Source organism: Populus euphratica, unplaced genomic scaffold, assembly GCF_000495115.2.
Source record: "Populus euphratica unplaced genomic scaffold, PopEup_1.0 scaffold263.1, whole genome shotgun sequence".
In the NCBI taxonomy this organism is placed as follows: domain Eukaryota; kingdom Viridiplantae; phylum Streptophyta; class Magnoliopsida; order Malpighiales; family Salicaceae; genus Populus; species Populus euphratica.
In genome coordinates this window covers 356,649-374,256 of record NW_011500061.1, presented here as the reverse complement: position 1 = coordinate 374,256, position 17,608 = coordinate 356,649, and the positions used below count along the sequence as shown (strand labels likewise).

The window sequence follows — 17,608 nt, the reverse complement described above, 5'->3', positions numbered from 1 at the left end:
ATATATATTAGATATATATATATATATATATATATATAGAAACTTCTGTCACCTTTCTAGATCATAAAGAACAGATCATTTGGACACCTGAGTCTAAAGTTATGGGCAAAACACTGAAAGGTGTTCTGAAAAATCAAATTAAGTCAGCTTTGCAACCACTTTGGTGCATGTTTATCTTCCTCATTTATGAACTGTATCTTTCTTCTTTTTGACCTAAAATAATATAACAATGTCCCCTCTAGATTTCATCCATGTGCTTGCCTTCTCGAATCAATGGATTACCCAAAATAAATCAATTGTTATTTGTTGTGTGGACATGTAAGATCATAGATTGTGCTTAGGTTAATTTGAAGGCTGATTTGTGGCTAAATTTAAGTGTCATATAAGGATAAAAATATACCTATTATTTGGGCTAAGATTGACATTGAAACCTTGAGTATTTGATGGTTGAAGTTTGCACATAATATAAGACAATTTTGGACTTGAAATAAATCATATGATAATTTTTTATAGGATTGGAATAGAATTGATTTTTTGGGAAAAATTTGGAGCACTTATTTGAACCAAGATTTTCTTTAAACTTCAACTAAATTTCTCTTCAATTCTTTGTTCCTAATTCTGACATTAAATGTTCTGACATAATCCGTTTAAGCTCCAAAAACTTAGCAAAACATTAAAAAAATCTTCATTACTAAAAAGCACATCAATTATTATAAAAACCTAAATAAAACAAATAAATACATATGTAAAATAAAAGACTTAATGATACTTTTGATGCGCAATCATTAAGTTAAGTTTATTATGTCAAGGTGAAAAGGTTTCACTAATGGTGTAAGAATAAGTATAATGTAAACTCAATATGGATTTTAATATTTGATACTAATATGTTTTATATTTGTTATCTTGTTCACTTTTAATACTTTGCTTGTTAAATGGTTAGTCTAGATTTATGTTGGATAACTATTGGTATAACAAATACTTGGCAGTTTCATAGCTCAAACTGTATGGTACAAACAACACTTGTGCTTGAGCTATAAAAGGAACTTGATTTGTTGTTAACATAAGTTACAATCTTAAATACCTGACAACATTTACAAATATTAGCATTATTCGAATAAAAAAACTAATGTCATCATGTGAACAATTTATAACTTAATTGGAACCTCCTTTGTGGTTTTTAATTAAGCAATAAGAGTTTATATTATACTTGTTTAAAATACCATTAGTGGATCTTCTAACCTTAACATTTGTTTTTATCATTATTTAATCATCATATTAATCTTACATCTCAAAGTCCTCTTTTTTTATTATTATTATTATATTATTATTATTATTGTAATTGTTGTTGTTGTATTATTGTTATTTATAATTTATCAATCTTTTGATCGTGTCATTTAACTAGTGACATTGAGAAGACAAAGAAAGGGTTAAGCATAAAAAAGAGATGTTGGTTCAATCCAAACTGGAACACTGTTTAGTCATTAGGTCATATCTGGAGTTGTAGATTTGGATTTTAGTTTGGTATATATAGCTAGAAACCCAAGACATAAGCCTAAAATATTCATGAATTGTCCAAACTCAATTCTGCCATTTGGAAGTACAAATCTTAGCATAAAAAAAGAAGTCTAAATCTATTATGTAGCCTAAATATTGTTTAGTGTTCAACCCATATCCCAAGTTCTAAAAGTCCAAATGACCTCATTTTTTAAAATAAAAAAAAACTGAGATAATTTCCTAAAACATTAAGTCTATTCAAATTCTTATATTAACAATGACGTTTTGATCAAACAAGAAGATAAGGATTGTCACCAAGTCAAGATATAGTCACCCACTCAACAATTAGCCAACAGATCAATAGTTCCAAATTTTAGCCTATAAAAGGAGGCATTTGCCATGCATTTAGGCTTCTTGGTTTTCAAATCAAGATCATGTTCTTACTCTTTCTCTTTATATTTTTATAATGTTCAAGTCTTGCTTGCATTAATCTCTTATTTATGCTTTTCATTTCATTTCCTTTACTTAGTTAACTTATATCTTATTTATGTTCTTATCTTGTTTATTTATATTTCTCTTTTTCATTATATTTAGCTAAGTCTATTATGTAAAGGTGAAAAGGTTACACTAATGGTGTAAGAATAAGTATAATATAAACTCAATAAGTATAATATAATCTCGATGGGACCTCCATTTTTTTAAAAGCAAAACTCAACACCATCATCTCTTTTCTAAACTTTACCCTCTCTTTGTCTTCTCAATTTCAATAGTTAAATTCATCAATTAATCATTTCATTTATATGATAGGCTTGCATTTAAAATAAAAATTTACCATAATTAAAGATATCTTATAATATTAAACATGATATTATAAAATATGCTTTAGTTAAGGAATTATTGATACTTCAAGTGCAAAATGATGATATAAACCTTAATAAAAATATACTTTTAAATACTAATCAGTGCAAGAATAAGTATAATATTAACTCAATATGGACTTCAATGCTTATATCATAACCAACTTGCTATTAACATATATTATTTTTATCTTATTAATTCTTAATACCTTATTTGTTAAATGGTTAATCTAAATTTGAGTTGTATAACACTTAGTAAAATAAATGGTTGGTATTTTCATAGCCCAACCATATGATATAACCTACACATGTGCTATGAAAAGAACTTGATTTGTTGTTAACATAAATTAGCAACATAAATTACTAACAATATTTAAAAGTTTGGTGTTACTTAAATAAAATAATTAATATAATCATGTTAACAATTTATAATGAGATATTAACGACAAATCATCCGATTGGAACCTCATTTGCGTGTGGTTTCCAGTAGAGTAATAAAAAGAGTATATACTATACTTATTTGAAATACCATTAGTAGATCCTCTAACTTTGACATTTATTTTTATCATTGTTTAATCCTCACATTAATCTTACATCTCAAAGTCCTCTTTAACTTCTTCTTCTTATTGTTGTTGTTGTTGTTGATAATTTATATAGTTAATCTCCTTGTGGTTTGATCCTAGTCTTGTCGGATTATTTATTACTTCGACACTCCTACACTTAGGAGAAGACATCAATCTTTTGGTCATGTCACCTTTCACTATGCCTCGTACTTACAGGTGAATTAATTCGTTGTGAAGCCACCCCGTCTCTATGCTGTGAAACAGCACTGGAAGAGGCAGTACCAATAAATGCCACAGGTGCCTCTTCTTGATTGGAACATAAAGGCACGTCATCCTCGATTTAAAAGAACTAGTTGTGACCCTATATAAGCGACGAGCTATTGATTTCATTCTACACATCTATATAATTTTATATGAATAATTATATAATTAAATTCAATTGTTCAAAAACATTCGGCAACACCTGCCCTATACTAGATATTACCCAAAGTTTTTAAACCTGTAAATATTGACAGTAGTCACAATCAATTGACCACATTAAAAAATCTTGTATATAACCTAACATCTATACAAATAACAATTAAAATTAATGAAAATAATTAAACACATATCATGCAATTATAGAGTAAAATTGAGAGAATAATTAAATTTATTCCTATATATTCAATTACTAATTACAGGGTAAATTAACAATAACAATTAAAATTCGACAAAGTATTTAATTATTATGGTAATACAAATAATAAAATATATTGAATAAATTAAAAAAAAAACTATAGACTAACAATTAAAATTAATGGAAATAATCAAACACATATCATGCAATAATAAAGTAAAATTGAGAGAAAATAATTAAAGTTATTCCTATATATTTAATTACTAATTACAAGGTAAATTCAACAAAGTATTCAATTATTATGGAAATATAAATAATAAAATATATTGAATAAATTAAAAAATAAATAAAACTATAGACTTTGGGAATGAAAAATGTTCACCTTAATAATATGTTATCTTCAAGACTTTATCTACATTATAAAAATACATCAAAACAAAAAAAAAAACATAACAAAAATAACAATAGTTAAAACAAAAAAAAAATCTTGAAGTAAAATGAAGTAGAGGAAATACATAATTTTTAATTTGCTCAAGATTCAAGTAGAGATTACAAGCTAAAAAAATAAAAGATTTGAAGGAAATGAGAGGGGGGTGGAAAAGGCAAAGCTTTGAAATGAAGGAGATTAAAAAATAAACTGAAGGGATGGTCGTTGGGATTTATAGCATAATTTTATCGATGGAATTGCCAACGACCAATTTAAAAAATATTATTTTTAATTATACACCGATAATGTTTTGAAAATCCATTAATAAATTTTGAATTTCAAACCAGAATTTTTAATTACCTTCCATATTGTTCACAATCCATTGGTAATTACACGCTGTCAAAGATGCATTTAATACCCTTCCTTTTGGAATTCACACCTTATATCGGTGATTTTATAGGTAATTATGAACTGTCGACAAATGTCGACGGACGGTAGTCCATCTACAAAGTCATCAGTGATTGTGGCATTTACAGTAAATATTTTTTAACTCTATGTGAAATGCCGATTGACAGTAGTCTGTTGGTATGGATATTGGTGATAGTACACTGTGAATGAAAAATTATGTTTGTATTGCCTATTTACCTTCCTACAAACACTTAAATTACAACCTATTCATCGCACAAAACAATAACAACAATGCTTTAAATAATAGAAACTTATAAAATAAATATTTCATGTTACAAAATATCATTCATAATATATATTACATGAAAAAAAAATGTTTTACACATTGCTTCATTCTGATAGTTAGTCAAAAAAAATTTCTTCTACGTCGTTAATTGAATAGTCATCACCCTCATCACAATCTTTAGTATGGATATCATCATCATCTTCATCAACATTTGCTTGTCTACTAAAGCTCAAAACAACATTCAACTCTTCTTCATCAACATCAATAAGACTATTAATACAGGTCTTGATATGATTCAACCAACTCACTAACTTGAAAGACTTCATCTCACACACTTGTGTCTTTATTCTCATCCTGAACATTAGAAGTTGACCCAACCACCCTTTCTCTCATGCTCTTGTTACGAACAAAGACTTCTCCATGTGCATATCAATACAGGTAATTCTTCATAAACCCTTTGTGTACAAGATACATCATTACAATATTTGGATGCAAGTACTTTTTATTTTGACACTTCACGCATGGCACCTAATATTGCCTTTAGTAAAATTTCTGAAAATAGATGTTACAAAATTAATAAAACCTTGAACCCTGTTACAATAATCTATCATTCGTAATCCTTGGAGTAAATCCCAATACATCCATGAACAATTATCCATGACTTCTATCAAACCTCTATAAAATTATGATGACAACATGTATTAATTAACTATGTTAGGTAAATAAATTTGAAAAAATATTGGTTTGCCTCAAGATTATCCAACAAACTAATTACAATTTCTCATAAATATTAAATATTCACTATCAATTATCGAAGTCCATACAAATTTATACATATAAATTTATAGAAATTACAACTCCGCAATAGCATTAATAAAAATTAAAACGGACCCGTTAAACAAGCTATTAATTATTTCACCACAACACATGTACTTCGGTAATTCAACAAAGTTTCAACAATTTACAAAAAAAAATATAATTTTACAAAATTTAAAACAAATCATAAAAAGTACAAAATTATACATTCATATAATAAAACTTTATTTGAGAAATAACAATAAAACATGTACATATACTAAAAAAAACAATAAAATTGACATTTAAATGCTAAAATTAAAAAAAAAGATAGATTTACTTACAAAAATTGATAAAATCCATAACAAATCAGAACACGGATGTTATGACCACAAAACTTAAAGAAATATGACTTGTGTTGAGAAAAGAGAGATTTTTTTGGAGGGCTAATTGTTTACAATTTGGGAGGGGAGAGTTGGGATGGAAAAAAGAATGAGAAATAGGAGAGAAAAGGGTTGACAGAGTTGTGATATATTCACTTTTGCCAATGGAATCACCGATGGACTCATTCTATTGGTGACTCCATCGGTAATTCTGATGGTGAATCATTCACATCATTGTATAGAAATTCGGGTTTGAATCTCTTGGTAAAATCGCTCGTAAAAATTTCCACGTCAGCATATCACTTTTTTTTATTCTGAATATTTCATCTATAATTCTGTTAGTATGTACTGATCAAATTATTCTATTAGAAGAAATAATGTCCGTTAGTAATTCTAACCAAAATTATTGTATCGGTAATTCTGTTAGTTTTAAGCGAATTTCTGGTAGTGGAATTTTTTAATTTCTTTACCTACTGCCCATAATAACAATTAATAACTACTAAATCACTATATCTAAGTGACAAAAGAACCTTTAAGTCAAAGATATTTTTATTTTTATTTTCAAGTGCAATACAATAACTTGTTTAAAAATTAAGTCAAAGACTAAAAAGCCTATTGATCCATTTTATTTTATTTTTTTGTCTTTTTAGGCAATTAAGTAATCACACAATGTAAAGAAAATGTAAAAATAACGTGTAACCCATTTTTTTTTCTAGTAATAACCAATGTGTTTTATGGAAAAGACTTTCTTGTCTCTAAACTCAAGCCTTGTTAGTTTGCCCACTAAAAAGTAAAATTAATATTTCACTTTATGAGTCCATGGTGATTTAGTGTCCTTTGAAAAATACTTTCCTATCCCTAAACCCAAACCCAAGCCTTATTAGTTTATCCATCAAAGGGTAAAATTAGTATTTTACTATAAAAATCTACAGTGAAATGCTAATTTTTTTAGTTAAGGTATAATAGTTATTTGGTTAATTAATAATATTGTATCCTTCTAAAGAGGTTAATTATGGACATGATTTACATTAGATTTTAGTGTTAGATATAGGCAGTAATATTATAGACTTGTGTGGGAATACTAATTGATGCTCCTATAATGTTGTATTATATTCTATATTAGAAAAATAAAACTAAATCCTATAAGGAAGTTATTATATATCAAAACACAAATTATTGTTCATTATAATAGTTTTAATATGTCTTTTTTCTTAAAAAAGATAAAGTACTAAGCTTTGAGGATAAGATTATCTTTTTACCTTAACATAATTGTCTTTTTTAAATTGTATGGAATTAGATTGGTAATTGTATTTTATTTTATATAGTAAAATTATTAATTTAACCCTAGAGTAAAATTATCTAATACATACAACTCTAGGACATTTTTTTTTTCAATTTTTTTATAATACTATAATTACTTTTATATCCTTAAGATAAAAACAATTGAACTCTTAACCAAGAGTTTTTTTTTAATTTTCAATGATGCTGAGGAGCATTGATGTAAATTACATTTATTAAATATAATTGAAAAAACTTGTTGGTGTGTGTGCAGCAAGCACTAGAGTGTGGGCGACCCCTGCGATGTTTGGGTAGCATGTGAGGGGTTGTTCGGCTATCAAATGCCGAATTCAAGGGTGGGGTTTGAAAGGTTTCGGTGCCTCAGACCAGATGAGACAACGCGTGTGTGAAGATTCCCAGCAATTTGACATCAACAACTATTTCCTTTACTTCTCTCCCCCCCCCCCCCCCCTCCCCTCCACCAAGAATTTCACACTAGTCCCTTAAAAAATTCAAGAATAACCCTTTAATTTGTTAGTTCTTCATATTTGGTCATTTTTTTTATTATAATTTTCTTATCTTCAATAATTTACTAAATTTGGACCCCATTTTTTATTGCTATTTTTTTGTTTGGAATCATTTTTTTTCAATTAATTTTGTTTTATGATTTCACCCTCATTTGTTTTTTTTCTATCAAATTTAATCCATTTTTTTTTGTCAATTGTTTTTGCATTGACATGTTTTTATTTTAAATCATAAATGATTTTATTTTATGATTTCATCGTCCTTTTTTTTTATCAAATTTAATTTCTATTCTTTTGGTTGTTTTTTTTTTTGACAAGTTCTTAAAATTTATATTGTAAAATTGGCTCATAATAAACTTCTTGATTAGACCTAAATATAAGGTTTAACGGGTTGCGAGATTTTAAAATTGACCAAGTTTAGAATATTTATCTAGATTTGCTTATTTTTTTACAAATATTTTTCCATTTCACCCCTTATAATTATTTTTTTTCCTTTTAAAATTTAATTCTTATTCTTTTAATTATTATTTATTTTATTTGGCAACTTTTAAAAAAAAAATCATCCTCCTTAGGTTTTTTCTATTTAATTCTATAATCATTATTTGTTGATTGAATTGGTTTAGAATTAGGCTTATTAATTGAATTCAGGTGGAAGACTTTATGGGTTGTGACTTTTAGAAATTAGACAAAGTTTAAAAGGTTCATCGGGTTTACTTGGGTTTTTTTTTTCTAAAATAATGTTTTCTCTCTTTTTTATCCTCTCTTTGTTTTGCTTTTTTATTTTTTTATGTTAGCTATCAACCATTTTTTTTTTATTTAACTCTATATCATTTTTTAATCTATAAACAATCTATCAAATTACAAATATTTTTAAATTTAACTCCCTATAATTTTGTAATTTTTCAAATTTGATCCTCATCCTTTTAATTACAATTTATTTTATTTTGGATCATTTTGAATTTTTTTTTTTTCAAATTTCAACCTCCTTAGGTTTTTCTGTCAAATTGTATTCTTATTTTTGTTGTTGCTATTTTTTTATTAATATTTTTTATGTGATTTCATCTTTCAAAATTAATTTTGTTGAAAGTTATTTTTTTATTGAATTCAGGTCCAGGATTCACAAGTTGCATATTTTAGATATTAAATCATATTTAGAAGGTTCCGCAGGGTTTACTTGGTTTTTTTATTTGAGCTTATTTTTAATATTAGACTTGGTTTAAAAGATTCATTTGAGTTTTTTTATTTTTTTTTAATAAAATGATTTTTTTTTCTTTTTTGAAGTTTTACTTTATGATTTTTCATTTGATCATATTATTTAAATTGCGACTTAAATTAATGGCTCAAGATTTGGATTTTTTTTAGCCTAGCTCTTTTTTTTTTTGGTCAAAAAACACTTTTCTTACCCCAGCGAAGCGTGCAAGAAACATATCTAGTACTATATATATATATATATATATGAAGATGAAGGAAGAAAAAAGGGTAAAAAGTTGGAGTAAATGGTCAACAGTTAGGCACATTTCCTTTTTAAATAGCAAAAGGAAAACTAACTCCCATGAATTTCCAACCAGCCTGAAATTAATGAGAAATGAGAATCAGTATTGGGCCCCCTCACGTTTCCCCACCACAAAACCATTCCCGAGCGATGGAAAACGACATTATTCTTTTCCTTCACATGAGCATCGCCATCCTCTCTACTTGTCATCAACATTTCAATTATTCCACGACCATTCAACTCCTTTATTTGTTGTCTTAATCTTTTCCCCTCCGAATATAGAAGATCTCCTTCTCTAAGTAGCATCGTCCATTGTGCCTTGAATTACATAATTAATATTCAGAGAATAAATAATGACTCATGATTGGATTTGGATTTCATTAAGTCACTTCGAATCATGCTTGCATGCTTGCAAAAGCAATCCCTGTTCTCCTTGTGTGTCTGTGTGTGTCTATATATAAAGAACGGTATCCTCAAACGAAATCTCCAGTAAAATCAAATCGTAATTCTCAATCTCTGGGGCACTGTAAAGTTTATTCTTGGATGGTTCGTGATGATAAGAAGAAGTGATTTTTACCATCCATGTATAGCATCTTCGTCTCTCTCTATGACAAACTGCAGATTAAAACATTAATTGTCATTAAGTGCATGATTACAATATGATTAACGCAATGAACCTTATCTTAAGATTAACATTACTTTCAATGTTGAAATTAACACAATATTATACATCTTTTTTCTTCTTTAAATATACCGCCCGCCCCATATACTAATGTTGAGAATCCTTATCTGTAGTGTACAAGTCTTTTTCTACCAGGCTTCTCGAGAATACATGCACCAGCAATCTTTCTTTTCTTTTTCCTTCCTGTAATAAACAAAACAAAGATTCCGTAGTGAGAGGATGATTAATGAAAGACTGGGAAAAAGAAAATGCTAAGGATTTTCTCTATCCGATAAAATGTCCACATAAATTGATGCTACTTGTGTCCCAAAATCTATGTATCTTAAGACCCTTACCTCAATTTGGTCCCACCTTAGCTACACCTGCATCCAAACACCCCCATATTATATCCATCTATCCCCACGAACTTACCTCTATAAATACCCTGCCATCCGTGACCAACTCCATCTTCAACTTGCAAAACATTGGCTTTATACATCTATTAATTCTTAGCCTTGGTTGAAAATGTCTGGTGTCTGGGTTTTCAAGAACGGGGTGGTTCGGCTGGTGGAGAACCCAGGAGCTGAATCACTAGATGGAAGCCGGCAAGGGTCAAGTATGCGGCGAAAAGTGCTAGTTCACTCCCCTAGTAATGAGGTTATAACTTCTTATGCCGTTCTTGAACGCAAGCTATATTCTCTTGGGTGGGAGAGGTACTATGATGATCCGGATCTCCTTCAATTCCACAAAAGATCAACTGTTCATCTCATCTCTCTCCCTAAGGATTTTAACAAGCTCAGGTCCATGCATATGTATGATATTGTCGTCAAAAACCGTAATATGTTTGAAGTAAGGGATATGTAGTACGTTGATTACGCACGTCCTCATATATAGTCCTTTCTTTCATGTTGGTGTGCATTTTAGTCGTTTTTTCTTCTTTTTTCGGCTTCTTTCTCATCGTTTTGGTTTGTTGTATCATACAGTCTCTTTAATAGTTTCTTCTCTAATTTCGTGATTTGGGTTTTTTATTCTTACATAGTCGTGTGTGCTAATGCAGTCAAGGGCTTGCAATTTGGTCGTGTGTCAACGTCGTCATGTAAATTAATTTCTTCAGTTTCTTTTGGGAATGAAAAGTGGGGTTTCTTTTAATAATTACTTTGTTTTTCTTCTTTATCTATCTATTTTTTCCACCAAGGTTATTACAAGGACGCTAAACAAACCCCCTCCGATCTATAAGATCTGTCGGGTGACTTGTCATTTTTCTTGATGACATATTGAAGGCCAATACATACTATCGTGAACAAGTTCGCTGAGGAGCGAAATCGCAGGCTTGAGGTTACTACATACGTACTATCTTTTAGGAATGAAATGTCAAATATTGAGGCTGCGGTTTTTGCCCCTTTTTTTCTCCATTTGAAGGCCTTTTGGTAGCTAGGATGGCAGTATTAATTAGAGGCCAAGCAATGTTTAAATCACCTTGCAAGTGCAACACCGCCGTCTCTAGCTTTTGTGAGCAAGTGGCGAGGACCATCAACACATCCAATTTGCATGGAAGTCTCGGTGGAGTACTAAAGAGAATTCACATTTCTCTATATTTAACGAAACTTGTAAGGACTCGCTGAAGAGGGTCCATAGAATTTGGACAAATTAACTCTATTTCACCTGAGAAATATCTTAATTTACTTTTATTACTCTCGAATCTTATTGAGAGACAAAATAACAGAGGAAACTCGTGCATATCCTTTTCGAATTTGATTACATCTCTAGGTTAAGAATCATAAATATTGCCATGAATGAGACAAACATTAGGTTCGATCGGCTTGAGAGTAGGGGCCAGCTGGAGAACAATTTGCAAACTCTCATCCTATGAAGCATAAGATGCCACGAGCACCATATATATATTCCCAACTGGCAGCCATGGACTTTGCAAAAAGCATAACTTGTAAAAAAAGGAAAAATTCATTCTCTAACTTGTAAAATCAAACAATGGAAGTATTGTACGTCCTTTCCCTCCCTTCCCTTCTCTTTTACTCCTTTTAAGTTCTACTAAAATTTTCTTTTGATCATGCTTAAGTACACGTGAATTGGTTATAGTCTTCAATGTGATTTCTTCTTTTTTTCTTTTTTTGCTTGAAAAGCTTAGGAGAGATGATGTGTGGAGCACTCTTAGTAAGCACATGGATTATGCATTGGATATAAATCCAAGATTAAAGTTTGTCTAATTAGATAATCTAAAGTCACAAGATATATAAACCACCTTTTCTCCCCACTCGTTTGTGCACGTAAATATTCCCAAAGGAATAAGCAGATAGCAAGAAAGCATGAATCCAAAGTTTTTGGGTCCTGGCATACCATGCAGGAGAATGACTCCAAATTACAGAGTGTGGTCTTAAGCCTTGGAAAGATCTCTGAATGGCTGAACCCTAATTTACTAGCTAGAACCTCACATGTCCTGTCAATGAGCGAGCTCGAGATATGCTAGCTAGTAGCTAGTAGAGCTAGCACAACAAATCCGTGTGGATAAGGCTCTTATCAGCACGTTTCTAAATGCGAAGAAATTGATACCCGCCATGTATAGAAAGGTCAAAGAATACTTGAGTTGCTACTTGTTTTCATGCCAGTCACGAGTCTACCAGGCGCCCATTCCTTGTTTGAATGGGCTGCAGTGCGCTTCTGAATGAGTAGTCAGTTTCCTGTGCTTGGTTTTTTTCTTCAGAGATCAGATCAAGCAAAGCAGAAACTCATGAAGGGGTGAAGGGGGAGGAGAGAAAGCTGCTAATTCTATCCTGTCTCCACCTAGTCCAAAAGAAGAAGTGAAGAACCTATCCACAAAGGATGGGGCAGTAGAGATCCTATTTTGTCTTCGAACGAGTTTTATTTTGATAGGCAGAGCCTTTGTCATGTCAAATGCCATGCACCAGTCAATCTCATTTCTTTACACCAATCTCCAAAAAATAGGGTCAAATTCTTATGCCCACAATCAAGTTTTTTTCCTCTTCTTCTTCTTTTTTTTTTTTTAATCTAGAATGAGTTATGATGAAGCATAAAATGTGACAGTCTAGCCTTGATTTAGCCATGCCTTCGGTTTTTCATTTTTTTAAAAGACGAGAAATTTTTTATATATTAACATATATATATATAGCGATTAAAAGTATAATTTAACACTAAAAAGAATACGAAATGGGATTAAAGTGTCGTACTCCTTACAATAAAAACCAAGCATTAATTTAGTAAAACCATAACATGATTAAAACATGCAACTATGAATAAAATTATAACAACACAACTAAACCAGTTTCTCTATGAACTTCTTGATTGGTCAAATAATCCGCTATCTGATTGTAAAATTCAAAAGAAAGCATGCTTCGAGCAGTCCAGGAGTTTGACGAATTTCCAAGGTTCGGTGTAATGGATAGTATAATTACATACCTTAAGTTCAACTACGTGATGATTAACCTACATATGCTTTTCCTTAATTTCGTGGAGCGTTTTCAGAAACTAGCTAGGTGTAGCATTATGCATGGAAAAGATTGTCATTATAAAAATTACGAGTACTTCATTTGGTGTGGTAGGCAGGCCATGACTTTGTGGTTCTTGTATTCATATAAACAACTAACAATTAGGTGCCGGCCTAGCTATGCATGAAGTGCTCTAGCTAGTTGAGGAATATTCTCTTCAATTTCATGAATCGACTCTCTTTTTTCCCTTTTTGGTATAGAAAAAGCCATTTTAGAGTTCCAAATTGAAAATGACATGGAAAGCGGTGTGTTCCAACTTCGAAAATGCAGCTTGAAGAAACGGCTTGCTTATCATTCGTAGTTACTTGACAAATCGTCCATAGAATGTCTTCACCGAATAATTTCTGCCTCCCAGGCTCTTACCTCCCCCTCTTTTTAGTGGAGTTTTCACTTTAAGAAATCGTCCACAGAAATGTCTTAACCCAATTGTCTTCTTCATTGGGCTCCGTTTTGGGCTAATCTCGGCTTCATTTTCGTAGCCTTTTTTCCTTTGATTTCGGCTTCAGTTTTAGAGCTAATTTCTAGGGTTCTTGGAGCCCACACAAGGAGAGGAAGAAATGGTGATTTGGAGAGGTTTTTTACCCGATTTACTCGGAGTTCAAATTGATCTTTTTGTAGGCATGATGTACCTCCTTGGACTCTCTGAGTCTAAGCATTGGTTAAGGTGGGCTCTACTATAGCTACCACGTTGAAGACTGTTTTACTCGATCTTCAAAAAATTCTTACTCGGTTCATAGCTTTTTCTTCAAGTCATTGAAAGTAGCCGGTTTTCGGCTTAATAACATGCGAGACTCTCACCTCACCTATGTGATATAGGTGGTTTCAAATTCATGCTATTGTCTCTTTTTATCTTCTTATATTTATTTTGTACGACATGGCTGCTCATGTAGCATCCTCAGATTTTAAATCCATGTTTAGCATAATATCATGTCATGATTTCTTTAGAACCAGGTAAATTTTTTCTTTTTTATAATATAAGATTCATTATTACAAATTCTCATTTTTAGAGTTATTGATATGATCCAAGTTTACATTTGAATTTTGACATAAAAATTTTTATTATCTAGTTTTATGCTATCAATCATAATTTTTATATTAATCATTGAATCGTGCTGAAATTTTTACAATAATTTTTAGGTATATTGTTACATATTGGTTTAAAAATTTAGATTAATCAAAAATTGAAAAGACCTGTCATATACACCAAAACATGTTATATAAATTTTGTTATTTATTTTTTTTAACTTGTGAACTTCGTGTTTGGCATCAATCATTTCCTTACAAGGGTGTGACAGCTTGTTTTGAAAAAATTTTAATTCTACAATGATTTTTACTAGACTACAATATAATTTCTAGATATTGCATGATTTATTAATGTTTCAATTTTTTTTTTACAAGGATTTTTTATTTATCCTAGATACAAAAGTAAAGAAGAGTTAGTGGCATTTAATAATAAATTTGTTAGTTTATTTTAGAGAATTTTCTAATCCTACAAAAAAGAGTCGAACACAAAGAGAAGAGAGAAGATAAAATTCATGATCCACCAAAAGTGATAAGAATATTTCTACCTAGGATTTCTTTCTCTTACTTATATCTATTTCTTTTTTTAAGTTTGCATAATAAGTAACTAATAGGATATCACTAATTACTCTCCTACTATTATAAAATTTCTCACAATTATGGCTGCATAATTTTTATTTTATTGACTTTTTTTTTTTACAAGGTAAATCAAAGGAAAGAAACTAAGATACTATTTCCACAACATTTAATACTTTAACTAACTATTTGACACATGCTTCATTGTGGATTGGATATTTTTTTCCAATAAAAAAACAGATAAACATACTTTTTAACCATACTTTTTACATAAAAAAGTCATAAATATAAACTAAAAAACTTATGAACACATTTCATTAAATAAATCAAGAATCATTTGTCGAAATAAATGAACAAAAAATCATAAATGATAACTAAAAATAAAACTAAATAAAATTGAGAGACTGATGTAGATCAAAATATTTAATTTCCCAACACGGATCATTTACCTAATTATGTTTAATGAATTATTTATTAAAATTATTTTTTTATTAAATCAAATGATAATAGAAACAAACACATATATACAATTGATTGAATATAATAAAAGGAGAAAACAATTATGTAATGGTGCACATATTATCCAAAAATAAATATTTTTTAATTTTAAAAATAAAATTCAAAATATAAAACAAAACAAACATTGATTAATAATAATCTCTTTAAAAATTAAATATATACAAAATAAATTTTATTTAGAAAAAGCTAAATAAGCAAAATAAATAATCACATAGGGGTATTAATTGAAATATAAATAAAAAGATTATTTTAAAAATATAAATATTTTAGAAAGGTATCAATTTAAAAACAAATAAAGCAAAAAAGTAGGCGTTATTAGGCGCAGCCCATTAGTATGACCTTTAATTTTTTTTTAAAGCTGATGGGGTAAATCACTTGTCATCCGCCCTAAATAATTTTTTTAGAAAATAAGTCAGGCAACATATCATCTAATTTCTCCACATTCTAATTATTGTTGTTGTAACCTAATTTTTTACCCTCATTTTTATTTATATTTTGAAAAAAAAATAGTATATATAATACATAGTTGGTGTTGTAATTAGATCAATATTGGAGTATCACAAGCAAATATGAAGTTTGGAAGTTTTTAAGTCATAATTGAGGTTGAATTGAAGAGAAATGGGTTTAAATTGGTTTAATTTGGCTAAATTTGAAAGCAATTGAAGTTCAAGGATAAGTTTGAAACAAATAGCCAAGCTAGAAAATCAATTAAGAGCTTAATTGAAGAAAAAAAATTAGAAGTCAATTTGGCTTAAAATGAAGAATTGAAGAACAAGGGACTGGAATGGAAACCTTGTAGAAATCAAAGGTCGTAAGGAGCAAAAGAAATTAAAATGGAGGGACTATGTTGAATTTTGGCCTAAATGAATTAGAAGCAACCCTAATTCTATTCAAAGCTAAAAATGGCACCATTTCACACCAAGTGAAACGATGCATTTTAATCAAAAAGGAAAGAAGAGGCTGTTGAAGATGTGACGGAAACGACTTCGTTTTACTCTTGCATTTCCAGATTTCTGGGCAAGGCTGAAGGGGATGACTCTCGTGTAACATTGGGGCTTAAATTTTTATCCTAATTGATTTTCTTGGAGAAACAAAATGAGAGAAACATGTTTCTCTAACATGTTGGCTACAATCACGATGCAAGAAATCAGGCTTTAACTTTTAGAATCCACTACAAGTTCCAGGCCAAACATGCTTCCTCACTCGGCCTCCCTCCAAAACCAGAAATCATCCTTTCCATTTTGATGCAAGATTTAGTTTTTGGCAGCCAGCATTTAATTTCCAAGAATCAATATGATGATGATGATGATGATGATATATATTATAGGATCTACAAAAAATAAAAAGGGAGGATACAATCATAGATCAGGGTTGTGTAGAATCTTTTTTTTTTTTTCAAGTAAAAAATCATTGTTTGTGTGTGTCTTTGGGAAGTTTATATCTACAGAAGCAAAGGTCTTCTCTTGGCGTGGGGAACAAGCACATAGTTAACGATAATGTTGAAAACTAATGTATATGACACAAGAAAGGATGATGTTTTCATTAGAATCTCTAGGGAAAAAAAAAAAAAACATATGGTGTTCCATGATCCCTCCCATTGGTATGATTACAATACTAATAGCCATTGAAATTGTGAAGATGCATGCTCAAATTGTTGGTTCTGGGGACAAGGCGTCAATCAATAAATAGAAAACTAAATTTTTAATGTGGCTCTTTTTTCATGAGTCTCTTATCAAGAACCTAAAAAACATTAAGAAAAGGGTAAAAAATATATGGAAAAACCCATAAATGACCTTAACAAACCATATAATCAACCTAAAATCAAAACTTTTATGAGCTTAGATCTAATTTTTTTTTTAAAGCAACTTTAAGATGAAAAAACACCCAAGTAAAACTCACACCACTAAATAGAACCCATTAACACTAACATTGACTATTTTGATTGTTGACATTAGTGTCGATATTGATTTTATCTCTTTATCGATGAAATTCAACGATCTCTCTTTTTCCCTCTTATTTCAAACCGGGACTAAAAGATAATAAAATTGAATTTTTGTACCAAACTTGAATTAAAAAATATTGAGAAACAAATAGGTATATTTTAAAAAATTTGAGGACTATATTAAATTTTTTTATGAAAATTGTGAAATCATCACCAATTTTAGCACCATTTCTACTTTGGTCCTTTATT

At 29.7% G+C, this 17,608-nt stretch overlaps 1 protein-coding gene across 1 annotated transcript; it reads left to right on the top strand.

Annotated features, from left to right (window-relative positions):
- Window positions 1-10,207: 10,207 nt before the first annotated feature.
- Window positions 10,208-10,939, top strand: LOC105108070 (flowering-promoting factor 1-like protein 3). Its single transcript, XM_011002226.1, has one exon. It carries the CDS (start codon window positions 10,310-10,312, stop codon window positions 10,646-10,648), a length of 339 nt encoding a protein of 112 aa, XP_011000528.1. The 5' UTR covers window positions 10,208-10,309; the 3' UTR covers window positions 10,649-10,939.
- Window positions 10,940-17,608: the final 6,669 nt, after the last annotated feature.